General features: G+C 47.5%; 1 protein-coding gene across 2 annotated transcripts in view; it reads left to right on the forward strand.

The window, feature by feature from the left end:
* Nucleotides 1-16,207, forward strand: part of LOC133362081 (uncharacterized) — a 33,253-nt gene extending 17,046 nt beyond the window's left edge. Inside the window, exons 5-12 of one of the 2 annotated variants that reach the window (XM_061581044.1) lie at nt 1,956-2,137; nt 3,833-3,983; nt 4,939-5,096; nt 7,733-7,786; nt 10,576-10,717; nt 12,797-13,038; nt 13,596-13,732; nt 14,821-16,207. In XM_061581044.1, coding sequence (XP_061437028.1) covers nt 1,956-2,137; nt 3,833-3,983; nt 4,939-5,096; nt 7,733-7,786; nt 10,576-10,717; nt 12,797-13,038; nt 13,596-13,732; nt 14,821-14,982 — 1,228 coding nt within the window. In that variant the 3' untranslated portion in view covers nt 14,983-16,207. The remainder of the gene's footprint in view (nt 1-1,955; nt 2,138-3,832; nt 3,984-4,938; nt 5,097-7,732; nt 7,787-10,575; nt 10,718-12,796; nt 13,039-13,595; nt 13,733-14,820) is intronic. The other variant, XM_061581045.1, reaches the window with a different exon arrangement.
* The last annotated feature ends 552 nt before the right edge of the window (nt 16,208-16,759 follow it).

Genomic DNA, 16,759 nt, shown 5'->3' on the forward strand with positions numbered 1-16,759 from the left:
TTGATTTCGGCGGCCATTTTTTATTCCAGAGGCCATCTTTTATTCGTAAGGTCACGAACGTTTCGTGGTTTCTCTTACGAGGAGGTCATTCGTGCCGAATCTTTGATGCTCGTTCAACAAACGCAACTGCCACATTGTCATAGGACAAACTGTCCTGTACAACATACATACCGAGAGTAAATATACAAGTATATATGGCCACTATTTTTTTTGGTGGCGAACATTTTTATTTCGGTGGCCATCTTTGATTCCAGAGGCCATTTTTTATTCGTAAGGTCACGACCGTTTTGTGGTTTCTCTTACGAGGAGGTCATTCGTGCCGAATCTTTGACGCTCGATCAACAAACGCAACTGCCGCATTGTCATAGGACAAACTGTCACGTACAACATACATACCGAGAGTAAAAATACAAGTATATATGGCCATTAATTCTAGATTTGAAGCTTTCGTGACTGCAAGGATTCATATTCTTAGGTTTTTGATAGACAGCCAGGCTTGTTTTACCAGTTGTTTTTTTTTTCACACTATTGTTATGTAGGCCAGGCTTAGTCACAAACCGTACCTCTCCATAACAAAAGCTCACCCTCTTAAGCCTCACCTTACCATATGAATAAAAAGTGTGCCGTACTTGGCCCTTCTCCCCTCTCCAACCATTATATATACGGAGTGGTAGCTCTTGCAATCTCTCATTTACATGATACAGCTGTCATGGCTGTGACGGTTCCACCTGAAGACGGAAGCTTGCGTTGCCTCCGAAACGTCGTGATTTTATTTTATTTTACTTTTATGAATTTTAATGTTTTATCTACGTGACTTTACCGAAAAAACCTAAGAATATATATGGGCACCACTTTTTTTGGTGGCGGACATCTTTTATTTCGGCGGCCATCTTTGTTTCCGGAGGCCATCTTTTATTCGTAAGGTCACGAACGTTTCGTGGTTTCTCTTACGAGGAGGTCATTCGTGACGATTCTTTGACGCTCGTTCTCACAGTTTTGAAGCGTCCGCAGTCGTAACGAGAGCTCTGCTCAACGTAAGCATAGGTTTTACCCTTTATGGCAAGAAAACAATTGCGTTAAGATGTTAAAACACCAAACAGACACGTGTTGCAAGGAATCATGTCACTGCATTAACTACGTATGCTTGTGATGAACATGCTCTGGTAGTATATCATGCATTGTCTTTCAAACTGATTGGTCTACACACCAGAAACAGCTTTCCTCAGAGCCTAGTCACAAACAGTGCTAGACCAGACGATGCCAAAAGACGAACAGCATAAAAACAATGCCACTTTCGGGGCATTGAGAGCTCGGGGTGAGAGCAGCTACATCATGGGAACTTCCTTGCCACTAGCAAAAGCAAGAATAGCTTTGACCCTGTCTGGCAATAAAGACGAGTTAATGTATTAAAACACCAAACAGAAACCTTTTGCAAGGAATCATGTTACTGCATTAACCACGTGTACTTTGTGGTGAATATGCAAACTAAAACATGCTCTGGTATAATTAAACAATTCTCACGACGTTTCGGCCACAACACAAGCAGCCGTCCTCAGGTGAAGAACAGGTCTGACGCTGTCTTTCCGACAGACTTGTTCTTCACCTGAGGACGGCTGCTTGCGTTGTGGCCGAAACGTCGTGAGAATTGTATTTTATTATGTTTTATTTTTATTATTTTATTATTTCCCTTCTACATGACTTTACTGAAAGAACCAAGAAGATGAATCCCTGCAGTCACGAAAGCTTCAAATCGAAATTTATGCTCTGGTAGTATAGGATGATGATGCATTGTCTTTGAAACGGATTGGTCCACAAAACCAGAGACAGCTTTCTTTAGAGCCTAGTCACAAACGGCGCCAGACCAGAGGACGACGCCAAGAGGCGACCAGCGCCAGGACAATGCCACCGTCAGGGCGTATCACAGCAGCAGCGCTCCGCTGTCCGTGCGCGTGAAGTCTGCAGACAGGTGCCGAGGTCGTCTACGTCTACGACGGGCCGTCCGTGGACTCGCCGCTCCTGGGGAAGTATGACCGCGATGGCGTCCCCGCTCCCATCATCTCGTCCTCCAACACCTTGTCCATAAGGGCCACGTACGACACGAGGGGGATCGTCGGCAACTTCAGCGCGTTTTACAGGGGTGAGTTTTTTTGTCTGTTTGTCTGTTTGTTTATTCTCTTTGGTTTTATCGGAAAAGTCACGTAGGTAAAAATTTTAATGAAATAAATGAAAACAATTTCAATTTAAAGCTTTCGTGACTGCAGGGATTCATCTTGTTGGTTCTTTCGGTAAAGTCGCGTAGAAGGGAAATAATAAAATAATAAAAATAAAACATAATAAAATAATTGTCACCGAGATAAATAAAACATAACAAAATAATTCTCACCGAGAATAATTTTATTATGTTTTATTTTTATTATTTTATTATTTCCCATCTACGTGACTTTACCGAAAGAACCAAGAAAAAAATGAAAACAACTCAATTAAAATAACGACGTTTCAAGTGCAACACAAGCGTCCTTCTTCAGGTGGGGACAACGTAGCGAAAGCACAAACCGCTTCAGTGAGTCTTTACCGAAAAAACAAAAGAGTATGAATCCTTGCAGGCACGAAAGCTTCAAATCTAGAATGTCTGTTTGTTTGTTCGTCTTGCTGCGATATTGCGGCGAGGCTCCCGCCAACCGCCACGTTCGTCGTCGTAACGCGTCACTGCGCCGAGGGGGGGGCTTGGCCTCCTTCCGATGTTCGTTGTAATTTTCGGCCCTCTGATTTTACATTAACAGGTGACATTTCTCAACCGAACACAGCCACCGAGCTCACCGAGCTCGAGGTTCTTTCGGTAAAGTCATCACGTAGAAGGGAAATAATAAAATAATAAAAATAAAACATTATAAAATACAATTCTCACCACGTTTCGGCCACAACGCAAGCAGCCGTCCTCAGGTGAAGCTGCCAAGCTTGGTGGTGCTCATTCAAACACTATCTTTCCGACAGACCTGTTCATTCAGACGCTGTCTTTCCGACAGACCTGTTCATTCAGACGCTGTCTTTCCGACAGACCTGTTCATTCAGACGCTGTCTTTCCGACAGACCTGTTCTTCACCTGAGGACGGCTGCTTGCGTTGTGGCCGAAACGTCGTGAGAATTGTATTTTATTGTGTTTTATTTTTATTACTTTATTATTTCCCTTCTACGTGATGACTTTACCGAAAGAACCAAGAAGATGAATCCCTGCAGTCACGAAAGCTTTAAATCGAAATGATTTGCATTTTAATGAGGGAAATAAGTATTTAACCCCTCTGCAAAACATGACTTACTGCCCACCTCTTACATTAACATTGGCTGCTGACATTTGGGCAACGCCCATTTCAAACCTTTATAAACAGTTTACCTTTAGAAGCTAACCCCCTCTTCCTGATGACGAACACTTGCGTTGCGTTAGAAACGTAAACGTCGTAGTTTTTTCTTACTTTTTGTTATTTTCTTTGCACCTTACTCTTTGGTTCTTTCGGTAAAGTCACGTAGGTATAAAATAAAATGAATACATCATGCTTTCCCACTTGATGACGGTTGCTTGTGTTGCGCCCGAAACGTCGTGATTTATTTTATTTTCTACCTACGTAACTTTACCAAAAGAACCAAAGAGTATGGATTCCTGCAGTCACGAAAGCTTCAAATCAAGATTCTTTGAACCTATCTACTCGACTTTACCGAAAGACACAAAGAATACAGCTTCTTCATATTCACGCGATCTAACCCCCCCACAAATAAAACCTGCATCACGGAAGTATGAATGCGTCGTAACCCCCCCCCCCTCACCCACCACCACCACCAGTGGGGTCACCGTGCAGAGAGACGTTCGTCGGAGGTCAGGGATCGCTGTCTTCGTCAAACTTCTCCGCGGCCGGCGAGAGGGGCGCCCTGTGCCGGTGGACCATCCAGGTGGACCCCAGATACGAGGTCAAGCTGAAGTTCCAGCAGTTCAAGTGAGATCTCGATTGGGGAGGGGCGGGGGGCGGGGGGCTCCGCAAGCCGTTCCGTGCTCCGTTGTTCGAGCTCCACGTTCCACGTAGCGGCCACGGGTTCTTTTGCTTTGGTGAACGGTACACGGGTGTCTTCTTGGTTCTTCCGGTAAAGTCACGTAGAATGGAAATAATAAAATAATAAAAATGAAACATAATAAAATACATCTTCTTGGTTCTTTCGGTAAAGTCACGTAGAAGGGAAGTAATAAAATAATAAAAATAAAACATAATAAAATTATTTTATTACGTCCCTTCTACGTGACTTTACCGAAAGAACCAAGAAGATGAATCCCTGCAGTCACGAAAGCTTTAAATCGAAGGTACACGTATGGGGCGGTTAGAAGTTCGGCACGCGCTGCACACTGTACACGACTACGCTACACTATACACTACACGCGACTATACGCGACAGTACGTGTGTGTACGTGTGTGTGTGTACCTGCGTGTGTGTGTACCTGTGTGTGTGTACTATATACCTGAGGTGTGGACTCGAGTCATGTGACTTGGACTCGAGTCAGACTCGAGTCATGAATTTGATGACTTCAGACTCGACTTGGACTTGCATAACAATGACTTTGTCCCACCTCTGAGGTGTGGACTCGAGTCATGTGACTTGGACTCGAGTCAGACTCGAGTCATGAATTTGATGACTTCAGACTCGACTTGGACTTGCATAACAATGACTTTGTCCCACCTCTGCTATATACTATACTCTACACGGCATTACTATACACTACACTGTACACGACTATGCACTTCTATACTAAATTGATGAATAATTTCTTTAGAACTGTTTTGTTTCGTTTGTGAGACGTTCACACATGCTACACTACACACCACACGTGCTCTTACATGCCACACCACACATGCTCTTACATGCTACACCACACTCCCTCGCTCTCCCACCGGCACGCAGTCTGTCGTCCGACCCCGACTGCGCGGACGAGTCGCTGACCGTCTACGACGACAACGGCGACTCGCTGGGCGTGTTCTGCGGCGTTGTGAGACCGCCCGGCCTGCGCTCATCCTCCAACAGACTCCACCTCGTGCTCGACTCTCTTCAAGGCCTTCAAGGTGAGGCCACGGGGGGGATGGGGGGGGCTTTGGGAGGTATCGGGGGGGGGGTCCTTGGGAGGTGTCACCCCGGGGGGGGGGGGGGGGGGGGGGAGTCCGCCCTGTTCCCCTTCTCCCAGAGGTCGCAACCGGGTACCCGATACCCGTACCCTACCCGATACGGGTACCCGTTTGCGACCCTGGTGCGGCCGGGTACGGGTACGGGTAAGGAATCAAAACCCGTTTGCGACCTCTGCCTTCTCCTCTGCGAGGGAGCTGGAGTGGTGGGGTGGGACAGACAGATTAAACTAAATAGACGACAACAACAACGATCACAACAACAACAACACTAATGGCGTTAGGGAGGTTGTCGTCTGTCCCTCGGGAGGAGTGAGGCGACCTCCACAACAGCCGAGGGGCTTTGTGGAACTTGATTCGTGTCATTCGTGAGGGCAGCCGCACGTCTGTGATGACGAGCAGACACCCGTCACCCTCATCGCCCTCCATGTCTTACGCAAAGTCACAAATATTACACAGATCATACACAAAACTTATACAGATCTTATACAAATCGTACTCAGCATCACAAATCTTACACAAATCTTACTCAGAATCACAAATCTTACACAAATTTTACTCAGAATCACAAATATCACATAAATCTTACTCAGCATCACAAATCTTACACAAATCTTACTCAGAACACACAAATCTTACACAAATTTTACTCAGCATCACAAATATCACACAAATCTTACTCAGCGTCACAAATATCACACAAATCTTACTCAGAATCACAAATCTTACACAAATCTTACTCAGCATCACAAATATTACACAAATCTTACTCAGCGTCACAAATATTACACAAATCTTACTCAGTATCACAAACCTTACACAAATCTTACTCAGCGTCACAAATATTACACAAATCTTACTCAGAATCACAGATCTTACACAAATCTTATGCAGCATCACAAATCTTACACAAATCTTACTCCGCATCACAAATCTTACACAAATCTTATGCAGCATCACAAATCTTACACAAATCTTACGCAGCATCACAAATCTTACACAAATATTACACAAATCTTACTCAGCATCACAAATCTTACACAAATCTTATACAGATCTTATGCAGCATCACAAATCTTTCACAAATCTTACTCAGCATCACAAATCTTACACAAATCTTACTCAGCGTCACAAATCTTACACAAATCTTACACAGATCTTACGCAGTGTCACAAATCTTACACAAATCTTACTCAGCATCACAAATCTCACGCAAATCTTACTCAGCATCACAAATCTTACACAAATCTTACACAGATCTTACGCAGTGTCACAAATCTTACACAAATCTTACTCAGCATCACAAATCTCACGCAAATCTTACTCAGCGTCACAAATCTTACACAAATCTTACTCAGCATCACAAATCTTACACAAATCTTACTCAGCGTCACAAATCTTACACAAATCTTACGCAGTGTCACAAATCTTACACAAATCTTACACAAATCTTACTCAGCGTCACAAATCTTACACAAATCTTACACAAATCTTACACAGATCTTACACAGCGTCACAAATCTTACACAAATCTTACACAAATCTTACTCAGCGTCACAAATCTTACACAAATCTTACTCAGCATCACAAATCTTACACAGATCTTACACAGCGTCACAAATCTTACACAAATTTTACTCAGCATCACAAATATCACACAAATCTTACTCAGCGTCACAAATATCACACAAATCTTACTCAGAATCACAAATCTTACACAAATCTTACTCAGCATCACAAATATTACACAAATCTTACTCAGCGTCACAAATATTACACAAATCTTACTCAGTATCACAAACCTTACACAAATCTTACTCAGCGTCACAAATATTACACAAATCTTACTCAGAATCACAGATCTTACACAAATCTTATGCAGCATCACAAATCTTACACAAATCTTACTCCGCATCACAAATCTTACACAAATCTTATGCAGCATCACAAATCTTACACAAATCTTACGCAGCATCACAAATCTTACACAAATATTACACAAATCTTACTCAGCATCACAAATCTTACACAAATCTTATACAGATCTTATGCAGCATCACAAATCTTACACAAATCTTACTCAGCGTCACAAATCTTACACAAATCTTACACAGATCTTACACAGCATCACAAATCTTACACAAATCTTACTCAGCGTCACAAATCTTACACAAATCTTACGCAGTGTCACAAATCTTACACAAATCTTACACAAATCTTACTCAGCGTCACAAATCTTACACAAATATTACACAAATCTTACACAGATCTTACACAGCATCACAAATCTTACACAAATCTTACACAAATCTTACTCAGCGTCACAAATCTTACACAAATCTTACTCAGCGTCACAAATCTTACACAAATCTTACTCAGCGTCACAAATCTTACACAAATCTTACACAAATCTTACTCAGCATCACAAATCTTACACAAATCTTACTCAGTGCCCCCCTCCCATGCATCACACCGCTACCGACTCCACGAAACTTCCCCGAAACTCGCACCTCGAGTTTGTTAAAGGAAGTAAACTAACTTTGTTTGTTTGTCTGTCGTTGTTGTTGTTTATTACACAGGACACGGACTCGTCGTGAACTTTCTAACGATTGATCCCATTAACGTCTCGAAAAGTGAGTACGTCGCAACAGCGGCGAGTGCACCTCACTTGAACACAAAGCCGCGTCGCTCGACACGTATCAGCTATGAAACTAGAGATTCGAAGCTTTCCCGACTGCAGGAATTACTCTTTGGCTCTTTCGGTAAAGTGACATCGAAAGAGATTCAATTAAATAATAGTAGAATACGGCGTTTCGATCGCAACACGAGCAACCATCGTCAGGTACAAATGAGAAAACAAACATGGTGTAATAAAGCTCGTTGAGGCGACTTCTGGAATCCGTCTTTTATTCAACTTGCATTACAGCTTTCCTTCAAGCTGCTGACAGGCAGCGTGAGAGGGACAGATAGAGAGAGAGACACACACCACCACGTGGCAACCCGGAGCCCCATTCCCGCGTGGCCCCCTTCCTCCGTTCGTTCCCGTTCTGACCAAGTGTCGTTCGTCTCCACCCCTATTTAATACCCGGGTCACGTGGTACGTTTCCGCCAATCCTGGCTAGCCTCCATGGAATAGTCCAGGCTCCCTCGTAGGCTGCCGGGACCACGCCCCTGAATCGTCTCCCCATTGGCTGTGGCCAAAGCCAGCAGAACCAATCATCTACTTGCAGCTGTCACCTTTCCATGACGTCAGGGCCACGCCCCTGACTCGTCTCCCCATTGGCTGTGGCCAAAGCCAGCAGAACCAATCATCTACTTGCAGCTGTCACCTTCCCATGACGTCAGGGCCACGCCCCCTAGGCTTCCCCCCATTGGCTATAGACCAGGACCGGCAGAGCCAATCATCGTGACGAGTTGTGATACGTCAGTGAGCCGGATATATCCTCACATTACAATGGTAAGCTTATAAATATAATGCGAAGAAGAATGTATCAGCTGTGTTTTATTTGTAGCACGTGAGGCCCCAGTGAGCTATGCCACGTGGCTGTTGGTCCGATAGAGATCTGACCGTCACAAATGATCATACACATAGAGACCCATAGAGACCCACAGAAACCCACAAAGACCCATAGAGACCCACAGAGACCCATAGAGACCCACAAAGACCCATAGAGACCCATAGAAACCCACAGAGACCCATAGAGACCCACAAAGACCCATAGAGACCCACAGAGACCCATAGAGACCCACAAAGACCCATAGAGACCCATAGAAACCCACAGAGACCCATAGAGACCCACAAAGACCCATAGAGACCCACATAGACCCATAGAGACCCACAAAGACCCATAGAGACCCATAGAAACCCACAGAGACCCATACAGACCCATACAGACCCACAGAAACCCATAGAGACCCACAAAGACCCATAGAGACCTGCTGATACCCATGGAGACCCATAGAGACCCACAGAGAAAAAAAGAAACCCACAGAGACACAAAGAGACCCACAGAGACACAAAGAGACCTATTGAGGCTCATAGAGACCCATAGAGACCTATAGAGACCCATAGAGATCCATAGAGATCCACAGAGACTCATAGAGACCAAGTGGGATACAAGAAACGTGGTTAGTGAGGGACAAGTCACGTGGTTAGTGAGATGTCTGCTACAGCTGCAGCAGCAGGCATCGTCAGGGTCGGGATCGATCCCACGACCTCCTGCACCGATGACGTGATTTCATTTCCGTCTTTGCCGAATCGTTTTGATGACGCGATGACGTAGTGACGCACTTCGTCAGAACGGGAGAGGGGCAAATAATGAAAGCGGACGGGATCGTGACCCTCCCGTGTCTACAGACGGTTGGGCAGAGATCAATGCGTTAAAAAAACCCCAACCACCCACCAACCCCACCCACTCATTCACTCACTCACCCACCCACTCACATACCCACTCACCCCACCCACCCCACCGACTCACTCACCCACTCACTCACCCACCCACCACCCACCCACTCACCACCCACTCACTCACCCACCCATCCACTCACCCAATCACCCACTCAACCACCCACTCACTCACCCACCCACCCCATTCACCCCCTCACCAACCCACCCCACCCACTGCACCCACCCCACCCACCCACCAACCCCACCCCACCCACCCACCACACCCACCCACCACACCCACCCACCTCACCCACCACACCCACCCCACCCCCTCACCCACCAACCCCACCCACTCATTCACTCACTCACCCACCCACTCACATACCCACCCACCCACTCACCCACCCACCCACTCACTTACCCACTCACTCACCCACTCACCCACGCACCCACCCCACCGACCCACTCACCCACCCCACCCACTCACCCACCCACCCCACCCACCCACCCCACCCACTCACCACCCACTCACCCACCCACCCACCCACCCCACCCACCAACCCCACCCCACCCACCACACCCACCCACCCACTCACCCACCCACCCCACCCCACCCCAACTCACCCACTCACCCACCCACCCCACCCCACCCCAACTCACCCACTCACCCACTCACAAACCCACCCCCTCACCAACCCCACCCACTCCACCCACCCACCAACCACACCACCCACCCACTCCACCCACCAACCCCACTCACTCACCCACCCACCACACCACCCACCCACCACACCACCCACCCAATCACCCCCTCACCAACCCACCCCACCCACTGCACCCACCCCACCCACCCACCCCACCCACCCACTCACCCACCCACCCCACTCACCACACCACCCACCCACCACACCCACCAACCCCACTCACCCACCCACCACACCCACTCACAAACCCACCCACCCACCCCACCAACCCCACTCACCGCCCCCCACCACCCCCCTCCTGTCGACGCGATCTCCGCCACCCTCCCGCAAGGCTGCGGCGTCGCCAACGCGTCCGTCCTGAGCGCCTGGCCCTGGCAGGTGACCATCACGAGGCTGGAGGACCAGCTGCAATGCCTCGGCTCCCTCCTGTCCGACTCGTGGATCGTGACCGCGGCGAGCTGCCTGGGGGAGAGGTCAGACCCTGGGCCTCGACACGGCGGCCCCCAGAGTTGTTGTCACCTAGCGGACACCTCCAGTTTGGGATGTCGCGAGTTACTAAATGTGTTCATCACTCGCTAACGCTGAGTGTCCCACTTGTGAATGATCGACTTACTAAATGTGTCCATTAATCCCTGGCGAAGTGTCCGACTTGTGAATTCTTGAGTTACTAAATACGTTAATTAATCCCTGGCAAAGTGTCCCACTTGTGAATGATCGACTTACTAAATGTGTCCATTAATCCCTGGCGAAGTATCCCTCTTCTGAAATCTCGAGTTACTAAATGTGTTCATCACTCGCTAACGCTGAGTGTCCCACTTGTGAATGATCGACTTACTAAATGTGTCCATTAATCCCTGGCGAAGTATCCGACTTGTGAATTCTTGAGTTACTAAATACGTTAATTAATCCCTGGCAAAGTGTCCCACTTGTGAATGATCGACTTACTAAATGTGTCCATTAATCCCTGGCGAAGTATCCGACTTGTGAATTCTTGAGTTACTAAATACGTTAATTAATCCCTGGCAAAGTGTCCCACTTGTGAATGATCGACTTACTAAATGTGTCCATTAATCCCTGGCGAAGTATCCCTCTTCTGAAATCTTGAGTTACTAAATGTGTTCATCACTCGCTAACGATGAGTGTCCCACTTGTGAATGATCGACTTACTAAATGTGTCCATTAATCCCTGGCGAAGTATCCGACTTGTGAATTCTTGAGTTACTAAATACGTTAATTAATCCCTGGCAAAGTGTCCCACTTGTGAATGATCGACTTACTAAATGTGTCCATTAATCCCTGGCGAAGTATCCGACTTGTGAATTCTTGAGTTACTAAATACGTTAATTAATCCCTGGCAAAGTGTCCCACTTGTGAATGATCGACTTACTAAATGTGTCCATTAATCCCTGGCGAAGTATCCCTCTTCTGAAATCTTGAGTTACTAAATGTGTTAATCCCTCAATAAATGTCCCTTTTCTGAGTTATCGAGTTACTAAATGTCTTCATCAATCCCTGGCTAAATGTCCCACTTCTGAATTTTTGACTTACTAAATGTGTTCATTAATCACTCGCTAAATGTCCCACTTCTGAATTTTTGACTTACTAAATGTGTCCATTAATCACTCGCTAAATGTCCCACTTCTGAGTTATCGACTTACTAAATGTGTCCATTAATCACTCGCTAAGTGTCCCTCTTCTGAGTTATCGACTTACTAAATGTGTCCATTAATCACTCGCTAAATGTCCCTCTTCTGAGTTATCGACTTACTAAATGTGTTTACACCATTGGAACCTCATTTGCCAGTAGCAAAATATGATAATTGTGTATGTACGTGTGTGTATGTACGTGTGTATGTACGTGTGTATGTACGTGTGTGTGTGTACGTGTATGTGTCTGTGTGTGTGTACGTGCATGTGTATGTACGTGTGTGTGTGTACGTGTATGTGTCTGTATACGTGTGTGTATGTGTGTGTGTACGTGTGTATGTGTATGTGGTGTGTACGTATGTGTATGTACATGTGTGTGTATGTACGTGTGTGTGTGTATGTGTGTATGTGGTGTGTACGTATGTATATGTACGTGTGTGTGTGTGTGTATGTGTGTGTATGTACGTGTGTGTGTGTATGTGTGTATGTACGTGTGTGTGTATGTACGTGTGTGTGTTTGTGTGTGTGTATGTATGTGTGTCTGTGTGTATGTACGTGTATGTGTCTGTGTGTGTGTACGTATGTGTATGTACATGTACGTGTATGTGTACGTGTATGTACGTGTGTACGTGTGTGTGTATGTATATGTACGTGTGTGTATGTACGTGTGTGTGTATGTGTGTATGTACGTGTGTGTGTATGTACGTGTGTGTGTTTGTGTGTGTGTATGTATGTGTGTCTGTGTGTATGTACGTGTATGTGTCTGTGTGTGTGTACGTGTGTACGTGTGTGTATGTATATGTACGTATGTGTATGTGTACGTGTATGTACGTGTGTACGTGTGTGTATGTTTATGTACGTGTGTGTGTGTATGTGTGTGTGTGTACGCGTACACATCCGTTTAGCCCCAACAACAACTACAACTGGATGAGCATCACGGCCTCCGGCGACCGTCTGCAGGTGACGTCCATCGTGGTCCACCCCAAGTTCTCCGCAGAAACCGGAGCCCACGACGTCGCCATGCTGCGGCTGGGCTCATGGGCGACGTTCGGGCCGGCGGTGCGGGCGGTGTGCCTGCCCTCTCGACACGAGTACAGCCCCACGCTGGGACGCAGCTGCCAGGCGCTGGGCTTGCGGCGCAGCGACGGTGCGTAGTGTATAGTGTATAGCCCGTACGTCATGTAGTGTGTAGTGTATAGATCGTATGTCATGTAGTGTATAGTGTATAGCTAGTACGTCATGTAGTGTATAGTGTATAGCTAGTACGTCATGTAGTGTGTAGTGTATAGCTAGTACGTTAGTGTACGTCATGTAGTGTATAGTGTATAGCTAGTACGTTAGTGTACGTCATGTAGTGTGTAGTGTATAGCTAGTCCGTCATGTAGTGTGTAGTGTATAGCTAGTACGTCATGTAGTGTATAGTGTATAGCTAGTACGTTAGTGTACGTCATGTAGTGTATAGTGTATAGCTAGTACGTTATAATATGTACACGTAGTGTATATAATGTATAATGTATATCTAATGTACTGGAATACGTCATTTAGTGTATGCGTATAAAATTATCGGTGATAACATTAGCGCCGATGCCGATGATGTCACGACCAGTACGCCTATTACATCATCATCATCTAGGCCTGTGACATCATCATCATCTACGCCTGTGACATCATTGTTACCCCCCCCCCCCCCGCCCCACCCCCCAGGATCTGTGTCGGCCCCCGCCGCTGAGGGTAACGTGCGGCTTGTGAACGAGTCGCTGTGCACGAAGGCCTGGGGCAACTTCAGCTACCGCACGATGATGTGTGCAGCCAAGCGGCAGGGTTGGGCCAGTAGCTGTCAGGTGATGCAACGCTACACTATGCACTACACACTATACACTACACACTACACTACACACTACACTATACACTACACTACACACTACACTACTACACACTACACTACTATACACTACACCATACACTACACTATAATATACACTACACACTACACTACTATATACTACACCATACACTACACACTACACTATACACTACACTATACAGTACACTACACACTACACTATACACTACACTATACACTATACACTACACTATACACTACACTATACACTATACTATACACTACACTATACACTACACTATACACTACACTACTATACACTACACTATACACTATGATGTGCGCTGCCAAACGTCAGGGTTGGGCCAGTAGCTGTCAGGTGATGCAATGCTACACTATGCACTACACTATACACTACACTATACACTACACTACTACACTACACTACTACACTATACACTACAGTACTATACACTACACATTACACTACAGTACTATACACTATACTATACACTACACTATACACTACACTATACACTACACTATACACTACAGTACTATACACTACACTATACACTACACTATACACTATACACTACACTATACACTACACTATACACTACATTACTATAAACTATACTATACACTACACTATATACTACACTATACACTACACTACTCACTACTACACTATACACTACACTACTCACTACTACACTATACACTACACTACTATACACTACACTATACACTACACTATATACACTACACACTATACACTACACTACTATACACTACACTATACACTACACACTACACTAGACACTATACACTACTATACACTACTACACTACACACTACCCTACTACACTATACACTACACTATACACTACACTACTACACTATACACTACACTACTACACTATACACTATAACCTACACTATACACTACACTATCTATACACACAAACACATACAGACACACACAAACATACAGACACACACGCACAATGGGCGTTTCACCTAAATGATGCCTGCAACATCATCAACGTCAATCACCACCGTCCCCCTTCCCGCCTTCCCCAGCTGGGCCAGGGCGGTGGCGTCTTCTGCCTGGGCACGGACAGGAGATGGTACCTGACGGGCATCGACAGCCGCCGTGCCGACTGCTCACGCGCCAGCCAGCCGGCCGCCTACGAGCGCGTGTGGAAATCCCTCGCCTGGATCCAGGGGAACCTCCCTTACTGACGACGGGGACGCGCCTCTCGCTCTGCTCCCAGCCACACAGCCGGATAGACAGATAGCGAGTTAGCCAGATATCCAGCCAGATACCCACCCAGCCAGCCAGATATCCAGCCAGATACCCACCCAGCCAGCCAGATACCCAGCCAGATACCCAACCAGATACCCAGCCAGATACCCAGCCAGATACCCAGCCAGCCAGTCAGATACCCAACCAGATACCCAGCCAGCCAGATACCCAACCAGCCAGCCAGATACCCAGCCAGCCAGCCAGATACCCAGCCAGATACCCAGCCAGATACCCAGCCAGCCAGCCAGATACCCAACCAGATACCCAGCCAGCCAGCCAGATATCCAGCCAGATACCCAGCCAGCCAGATATCCAGCCAGATACCCACCCCAGCCAGCCAGATACCCAGCCCGATACCCAACCAGATACCCAGCCAGATACCCAGCCAGATACCCAGCCAGCCAGTCAGATACCCAACCAGATACCCAGCCAGCCAGATACCCAACCAGCCAGCCAGATACCCAGCCAGCCAGCCAGATACCCAGCCAGATACCCAGCCAGTCAGATACCCAGCCAGCCAGCCAGACACCCAGCCAGCCAGATACCCAGCCAGCCAGATACCCAGCCAGCCAGCCAGATACCCAGCCAGATACCCAGCCAACCAACCAGATACCCAGCCAGCCAGATACCCAGCCAGCCAGCCAGATACCCAGCCAGATACCCAGCCAACCAACCAGATACCCAGCCAGATACCCAGCCAGCCAGATACCCAGCCAGATACCCAGCCAGATACCCAACCAGTCAGATACCCACCCAGCCAGATACCCAGCCAGTCAGATACCCAGCCAGCCAGCCAGACACCCAGCCAGATACCCAGCCAGCCAGATACCCAGCCAGCCAGCCAGACACTCAGCCAGATATCCAGCCAGATACCCACCCAGCCAGCCAGATACCCAGCCAGATAGCCAGCCAGCCAGATACCCACCCAGCCAACCAGATACCCAGCCAGCCAACCAGATACCCACCCAGCCAACCAGATACCCACCCAGCCAACCAGATACCCAACCAGCCAGCCAGATACCCAGCCAGCCAGATACCCAGCCAGATACCCAGCCAGCCAGCCAGATACCCAACCAGATACCCAGCCAGCCAGCCAGATACCCAGCCAGATACCCAGCCAGTCAGATACCCAGCCAGCCAGCCAGACACCCAGCCAGCCAGATACCCAGCCAGCCAGATACCCAGCCAGCCAGCCAGATACCCAGCCAGCCAGATACCCAGCCAGCCAGATACCCAGCCAGCCAGCCAGACACCCAGCCAGCCAGATACCCAGCCAGCCAGATACCCAGCCAGCCAGCCAGATACCCAGCCAGATACCCAGCCAACCAACCAGATACCCAGCCAGCCAGATACCCAGCCAGCCAGCCAGATACCCAGCCAGATACCCAGCCAACCAACCAGATACCCAGCCAGATACCCAGCCAGCCAGATACCCAGCCAGATACCCAGCCAGATACCCAGCCAGTCAGATACCCACCCAGCCAGATACCCAGCCAGTCAGATACCCAGCCAGCCAGCCAGACACCCAGCCAGCCAGATACCCAGCCAGTCAGCCAGACACCCAGCCAGATATCCAGCCAGATACCCACCCAGCCAGCCAGATACCCAGCCAGATAGCCAGCCAGCCAGATACCCACCCAGCCAACCAGATACCCACCCAGCCAACCAGATACCCAGTCACATACCCAGACCAGGCCTACAGCTACCGCGTCG

The sequence above is a fragment of the Lethenteron reissneri genome, unplaced genomic scaffold (genome assembly GCF_015708825.2).
Source record: "Lethenteron reissneri isolate LAM-NWPU_2019-01 unplaced genomic scaffold, ASM1570882v1 scaffold_136, whole genome shotgun sequence".
In the NCBI taxonomy this organism is placed as follows: domain Eukaryota; kingdom Metazoa; phylum Chordata; class Hyperoartia; order Petromyzontiformes; family Petromyzontidae; genus Lethenteron; species Lethenteron reissneri.